This window comes from Mixophyes fleayi, chromosome 4 (assembly GCF_038048845.1).
Source record: "Mixophyes fleayi isolate aMixFle1 chromosome 4, aMixFle1.hap1, whole genome shotgun sequence".
In the NCBI taxonomy this organism is placed as follows: domain Eukaryota; kingdom Metazoa; phylum Chordata; class Amphibia; order Anura; family Limnodynastidae; genus Mixophyes; species Mixophyes fleayi.
In genome coordinates this window covers 183,049,999-183,058,113 of record NC_134405.1, presented here as the reverse complement: position 1 = coordinate 183,058,113, position 8,115 = coordinate 183,049,999, and the positions used below count along the sequence as shown (strand labels likewise).

Here is an 8,115-nt window from a genome sequence, read left to right as displayed (position 1 = left end):
ATTATGATTTAACAACGGGGCTGGTTGGAGTTTTCTAAATCTCATGTACCCATTTTTTTCAAAATAGGGATCCAACATCACAGGATCAAGACAAGAAGGAACGGAGCTAAAGAAACCAGCTGCTACAAGTGATGAAAGTGACCAAGACAGGTAGGAGAGAGCAGGACAGTCTGACAACTGTCCTGAATCTGATGGGACAGCCCTTAATTTGGGTGGCTGTCTCGCTTATTCAGGATTTGGTCCGACTAAAAGGACAGTTGGGAGGTATGTCCCCGCTTCACCACGTACTGCTTGTGCAGGCAGAGCTGTGTGCAACTAACAGTAGTGCACACTGTATTGCCTGTTTATTTGTGTAAAATGATAACCATGCTACATCATAGGAGCCCCCCTGCCTTAAGTGCCCCGGGCCCCCCAAAGCCTTAATCCAGCTCTGTATGTGAGGGGCCACTGTGTGTGTATTATGTGTATGTGAGGGGCCACTCTGTGTGTGAAGGGGGAGGCCCAAACCAATATCTTCCCTAGGGCCCCATGAGGTGTAAATCTGGCTCTGATAGATATATATATCATGCATTTGCAAATATGTGTAACAGAATTCTTTCAGTAAAGTTCTAGCCACACCCCCACATTAGGTTGGCCACACCCACTTGGCAAATGTCCCTCCCACTTCGAAGGGGGGCGCCGGTGCCCTGTCTCGCCCAGGGCACCGAAATGTCTAGTTACGGCACTGCTCTTAAGTAAAATAAATAATCCTGCAAAAAAAATAAAAAATCCTGTAAGTATATCTATATCTATCTATCTATCTATCTATAGATAGATAGATATATATATATCTCTCTCTCTATATATCTATATATGATTCACATATATAGAGGTAGGGGCCCCGCTGCACTGCTTTGCCCGGGGGCCCATAATGTTGTTAAGGTGGCCCTGACATGACATATACTGTATGTTGCAGACTTCACTGTCATCAAGTGGAAAAAATCCACTTATGGCCAAAAATACTAAAAAATAATTACACTAAGACATTTTTGCCACCTCTACCTCAAAAAACATTTCATCCAAACAGCCTAAAGCTCTATCCTGTACGTAGTTGTGATGACACTTCAGATAAGTTGTTTCACCGGTTTGCAACACCTGACACACCTCCACATGTCTTCAGTTACAGAGTACAGTACACATTCAAATTGAAATAGTCTCTACATGTAGATGATATGATGGCATCTTATAAACCTTCATTTAAAATGCGTATTACTTTCAGACCGGGTACACTAGTCCCATATCAATGGAAATAGAAAGCCTGTATGAAACTTCAGTGCGAATAAACTGTAAGTCGTTCAGGCATAAGGTACACATTTATTTTAGCAGATGCCGGCTACAGCAGGGGAATAGTCAGGAGTATTAGGATAATCTGCTGTGGTGTTACAGGTGATTTGGGGTGACGCTGCCATCTCTTAGGTTGTTCACCTTCTCCGTGGAGATCTCAGAGCTTTCTTTACCCAAAATCTGCTGCAGACGAGCTACAAAGATGAACCAATCGTCTGCTGGGGGTGTGTCCTCCTAGCCACAGTTAACCCTATCTGTTTTAGGGTCTAATCTGCCTGTAAGGCAGCGTTTGCCTGGTGAGGCCGTTTTCATTGCTTCTTTTCCCTCTTGTCAGTGGATCAGAGCAAGAAGCCACGGAGAAAGAGATGGCCATGGAACGCTGTTAGAAGTAGCACATTTCTAAGGGATATATCAGTGTTCTGGATCTACATATAAAAACCTCAACATTACCCCCTTCTTTGAAACCCGACAAAGACACGGAGATGTTAAATCTACGCTGCTTTCTGGCTTGTCTTCAGTTCCTCTTTATCTGTCAGATGGGTAAGTGATTTAAGGATAAAAGCTTCCTTTTACAAAGGAGGATCGATCCCCTTTGAATACGGAGCTCGTATGCACTGTATGCTAAGCACCTCGTATGCCTCATTCATGTTCTTGCTCAGTCGCCTGTGCGATCATCATATGTACACTGAAGGTTGGGAACAATCCTTCAATTTTGAAGGTGATGTCGCCAACATACTGTATTCTAGATTACTCAAGTGTACAGGTTTGTCTGGGCTGTCAGACGTACAGTATCCTTTTGGTGGCGATGAGAGGTCAAAGGCGATCGTCTATTGTGGGCATGTCAGTGCAGAGTATAATTGATTGCATTGAAGATACAATAGCTGTTTTTTTCCATGCGGTTTTAAATCGACATGTTTGCTCTAATTGACTTTCTAGAAATATTTTCCCTTTAGAGCTGTATCATGCACTGTGTGCTTTGACGTTGCCTCCATTAAGATTATTTGGCCTTTCTGTTGCAAATTGTGGGCTACATTGTGTGTTTATATGTACTATCTCTAATACACCTACATAAATGGAGCAGCAAAAGACAACCTATTTATTGAATGCAGCAGTCGGGACTATTGCTTTACAGTGTAGCTGTCACAATTTTTCACTCAAATCGGTGACTGTAATTGTACAGCAATGAGCAGCAGATCATAAAGGTGATCTCTCTGGAGCAACATCTCCTGGTTGCAACATATCTATGTAATTGATTTTATTTGTTAAACCTACACAGTGAAGGAACTAGAAACCAAGCCTTCTGCAACCCCTCATAGGCACAGCGACTCTCTAATGGTCTACAAAAGCAGCTATATCATCTCATCCAAGGCTGATACTGTGTATGTGACTATTTATTATCACCTTAAGTGGGGCTCACCTGCGTGTCACTGCCAGGATTGGGCTTGATCTTTCATAGTATATTTGACTACGTGTACCTACCCCTTCTGAATCCACAGGAAAAATCAGGTATATGGTTACTAATGGTAACGAAAGCTGCTTGAACTAAAGCCATTCAATGAGCATTGTCTGTTAGCCAGATGGTGTACAGCAGTAAGCCTGCTCCACATTATATAGTAATATTTCAATTAATTCAAGTCTGCTATAAAACAATGTCAAGACCGGCAGCGGAAGCTTGTGGGTATAATGAATATTTGTCAAGAATAAGTATTTCTGATATCATTACAGCTGTTTTAAAACATAGCTTTTTATGGCTAAGTCAGTTTGCTTACATTTCCAATTCTGAAATGATCAAATCTTCATCTGCAAACCCTGTACTGTTATTTATTTAATGGATTTTTTTAGTACAGTATTAGGGAGTTAATTAGGTTTTGTAGTATCCAATGCTCCTCTAGTGCATGACCACCATTTAATTATTCCTTCATTGACATAATTTACTAGCCACAGACAGTCTGGGCTCTTTTCATTCTGAAGATCATGTTTAGACAAAGAACTGGGAGATGCTTGTTTTGCTGCTTAAACCGTTTGCAATTAAACAATTTGTACAGAAAATGGGCACATTTTATACAGTATTTTTAGTTTGTTCAATTCCAGTGTAAAGCATAAAGCAACTTTCCTATTGTTTCTAAGGAATGTTATTTAACCCTATAATATTTCATTCAAATAGGATTAGGTGTATGATTGCAAAATAAATAAATACCACATATTAATCTGTTGTTCAAACTATTACAATAAAAACTGAATGTAGTATTAATATTATTAAAAGTAGTTGTATTATTATTATTATTATTATTATTATTAATTACAAAAAGAAGGGAAGAAACATATGTCCAGTATTTCACTGTATGACATTGTGGTTTGTAGGTACCCTGATTATTTACAAAACAATGTAATAGCATTTAATAAAATCATCAGAAAGGTTCATTAACCCCAAAACTGTGTTTAATCCAGTACATGTTTCCAAGAAAACCCTCACAGCAAAACAGTCTAGGTCATTCTGTTGGAATGACTTGCTTCCTGCCCTCAGATCCCCTTACATTAGCTCCCTCCAATGTGTCAACCATTTGTCTGCCCCTTTCCATTTAGATTGTAAGCTCTAGTGAGCAGGGCCCTCTTCCCTCCTGTTCTCATTACCTATAACTTTAGCTCACCAGCTACACTGCACACATCATAGGTAAACCGAGGGGGAGTTTCCTAGTACATGGAAACCCCCCTCCAAGCCTGGGGTACTGTATAATCGAGGTGGCTGGACCCAGCCCCCGCTTCACACATGCATGCTGCTCACGGTCACTAGCGGTGTGGTGTGGAAACCCCCCTCTACAAATCCTGCGTTTGCCCCTGCACATTCTCCTTGAGCTCTTTACCCAATTGACTCCACCCCTTCATTGTCTTTGCACCTCTTTCATTGGCTCTAAGCCTGTTAGTTATGCCCACGCTGAATATACCCCCTTGCACTCCAGTAGCTGTGTTGTGAGTTGTGGTGGTATTAGTGTACTGTATTGTACTGTTTTGTATTACACCATGTACTATCTTGCTGTTTGCCCTCTGTACAGCGCTGTGGACCTCATCTGACACCCTATAAATAAAGGTCAACAATAATGTATAATATCAACTTTAGCTGGCTATAAGTGGTCATTAAGGGGACTCCCATATATTTTGTAATTTTTATTTATAATGTCCATGTTCAAACTTTCATTTATCATGCCCCTGCATGTTGTACTACTGCCTCAGTCCATATCCTCAGTGGCTATGGCAATTGGTGTAAAGAAGAACTATTGTGATGAAATGGATGAGCCAAGTTTCATCTACTTTCATTATCAGAAACATCTGCAAGTTGTTACTCTATTCTTATTTTCTGCAGTTGATGGTGAAGATCACGGTTGTAACCTGATTTACAAAAGTGAAACATTTTATTAAAAAACAGACCTTTATAATGTTTTTACATAGCACCATATTTAATTACACGAACAAACACAGAGTTTGCATATTGTAATATTAATCTTGCCAAGAGAAGACCAGGGATATAGAAGCAGCCAATGTCAGTGCTGCTTCTGATGGATTGCACCTCAGAATTCCCATCATAGCAGGGAAGAGTGATGGCTGTCATGTAGACAGCATTGCATCTCCAGTAGGTTGTATGGTGCATCCAGTTGTATAGGGTTCTCTTAGACCTTCAAGTAATACTTATTGAGTATATAATTAAATAGACCTTCAACCATTGATCAACAACTTTGTTCCCCTGAAAGCTGGGCCCTACGACATTGCCAAGCTGACATTAATACACAGAAACATATTAGACCAGTCATTCTTAATCTCCAGACCACAACATAGGAATCTAGATTTTGGTCCCAGGAGTACTAAACAAATAAACCAGACCTCTGATTTGGTATCTTTGTTACCTACCAATCACATGGATAATTAAACATGTATTTTTTTGTCCTAAAATTGTTTGCTGAAACAGGATCCAAAGATCCCATTATCTCATAACTTTATTATTGCAATGACATCCTACCCTACAACAAATCTTTAGCATAATTGGTACCAATATTTAAATACAAGTTTTGAGGAACATGTAACTGCAAGACAGTTTCATGTAACATGACATGGGAAATACCTTAAGGTGCCTAATGAAAAAGGATTGAAGTGGTATTTCTGAATACATTCTGTTGTGAACAACATATTGTTGTTATTTATAAAAAAAAAAAAAAATCATTGCATTGTGTTTTGCCATCATTGACGAGAATTACTGTTGCTTATCTTTTTACCTATAGTTCACCAGTATTCAAAACACAATGTGTCGTTATCACCGTTTTCACCATTTTTGTTGTTATCACTGTTTTCACCATTTTTTTGCCTGTTCAGACCAAGTTCAACTCATTACTTTCTATGGGTAAATTACTAGTCAATGGAGGTGAATTGTCACTGACGTCAATGGAGCAATTGTTAATGTAGCAAGGAAAAGCGTTTACATTCATGTGATTATTTATTCTATAAACTGTTTACTTTTGTTTGTAAAAGAAAATAAAAAGAACCAATGGTTCTGGATACATTTTCAATAAATTACTTGGGAAAAACCCTTTGATACTAAATACAGTAGATAGTTTTGGGTGATTAGAATCAAAAGCAGAAACTCAATCCCTTTTACATAGACCCCTAAGTGGCCATATAGTAATAAACCCCTCACATGAAGTGCTATACATACAGCATAACAATGATAAACACATATTACTATATTCAGCAAACAGAATAAATTTACCTTATTTGCAGGTACAAAAGCATGCATGATAAATCATTTATAGGGGGTAATTCAATTGGCCGCGTTACTGCCGAAAGAAATGCGGCCTGCGCACTATTACTGTTACTACCGTAATCTTTACAGCTGAATTATGCTCGCGGCCAGAAATCTGCATTAAAATTACCGTATTAATGGTAATAGAGCGCCGGTCGCATTACTTTCGGCAGTAACGCTGCCAGTTGAATTCCCCTCAAAATCTGTTACTATTGCTTAAGGTCAGAGACAATTGGCAGCTGTGCAGTTAGTGCAAAAAAACTATGCACATGCAGACATCATTTGCAGAGCCGGATTTAGACCTCATGGTGCCCTAGGCAAGATATTGGTTTGCCCTCCCCCCCGAAATTTAGAAGTGGCAGTATGATAAATTTAATGTGAATGTAAACAAATGAATGGAATTTTATTATTTTACAATGAAGGCAGTACAAGAAGTAGCGGTATGGCCTACTACCATATATACCCCACTTCCACCACAGCTTACCTTTCAATTCACACAAATTGTACTTTTTCTTTAACTAAACTTAGGTATTAATCATAATTAACATGTCAAGAAACTGCAGTTCATGGCTAGCAAGCCCAGTAATAAAAAAACAGCAGTCTCCTATCACTACCACGTCACAGACCGACCGCCACTACAGTTACTGACTGCAGCCCTCTACCTACAGAAACATGAAAAAGTGCTGGAATGCAATAATCATGTTAATATGTCAGTCTTCTGCATGGATCCCATAGTGCACCATTTAAACAAGTCAGACCTCCTCATAATATAAATCCCACCAGATTCAGGATAGTTGGCAGACTGCCCTGCTCTCTCCTACCTGTTCTCGGCACTTTCACGGCTTGTGGCTGCTGGTGTCTTTAGATCAGCTGCTGCTTGTCTGGATCCTGGAATGTTGGAGGCCCTATTTGGAAAAAAAATGGGTACACGAAATTTAGTAAACTCCAACCAGCCCCAGTGTTAAATCAATATAGCACCCACATTTTATAAGTAGACCTCCCTCCAACCAAAACATTAAATTAATAGTATACACATTTAATAAATAGATCTATTTCCCTCCAAACAGCTCCAACATTAAAATGATAGTGTTGCCATTTAAAAAATAAACATATTTCCCTCCCACAAACAGCCCCTCATACACACACATAATATAAATACACTGGCCCCTCACACACACATAATATACATACACTGGCCCCTCACACACACATATTATATTAATATAAATGGTGCCTCTTCATTTTGAGGTAAGAGAGGTGTCAGGATTGAGTCAATTGAGGGAATAGTTAATGAGCACGTGTCATGGAGAATGTCAAAGAAAATCTGGAGAGAGTTGTAAGGGTATTGTTGGCTGAGGAGGGGCCGTGTGGGGAACAGACTTCTAACTCACATGCCCCCCCTGTGCCCTGCAGTTTTAATCACACATGTCCCCCCCTGCAGCTTCCAACACACATGCCCCCCCCTGCAGCTTCCATCAAACATGTCCCCCTCAGCAGCTTCCATCAAACATGTCCCCCCCTTGCAGCTTCCATCAAACATGTCCCGCCCTACAGCTTCCATCAAACATGTCCCCCTAAGCAGCTTCCATAAAACATGTCCCCCCCTTCAGCTTACATCAAACATGTCCCCCCCTGCAGCTTACATCAAACATGTCCCCCCCTGCAGCTTACATCAAACATGTCCCCCCCTGCAGCTTCCAAACATGTCCCCCACCTGCAGCTTCCAAACATGTCCCCCCCTGCAGCTTACATCGCGACGGGGGGGGGGGGCTCGCAAGTCGGGGGAGGGGCCAAATTTGTGTTTTTTTTCTCCTCTCTCTTGTCCCCCCATCTGGGCCCCCTGAGAGCCACTATGCCCTAGGCAGGTGCCTAGGTTGCCTAGCGGTAAATCCGGCCCTGATCATTTGTAATAGTAAAATCAACTTTTGAACTATGCAGGATAACCGTCACAGTGAGAAGGATATTTAAGAATTGTACAAATACAAATGCATTTTTGCTTCTAGTTA

General features: G+C 40.4%; 1 protein-coding gene across 6 annotated transcripts in view; it reads left to right on the top strand.

Moving 5' to 3' along the window:
- Window positions 1-1,569: 1,569 nt before the first annotated feature.
- The window catches only part of PTPRZ1 (protein tyrosine phosphatase receptor type Z1), a 182,646-nt gene continuing 176,100 nt past the window's right edge, over window positions 1,570-8,115 (top strand). For 5 of the 6 annotated variants that reach the window (XM_075208953.1, XM_075208952.1, XM_075208951.1 and 2 more), the window contains exon 1: window positions 1,572-1,863. In XM_075208953.1, the coding sequence (XP_075065054.1) occupies window positions 1,806-1,863 (58 nt within the window). In that variant the 5' untranslated portion in view covers window positions 1,572-1,805. Of the gene's footprint in view, window positions 1,864-8,115 lie in introns of all 6 variants that reach the window. The other variant, XM_075208948.1, reaches the window with a different exon arrangement.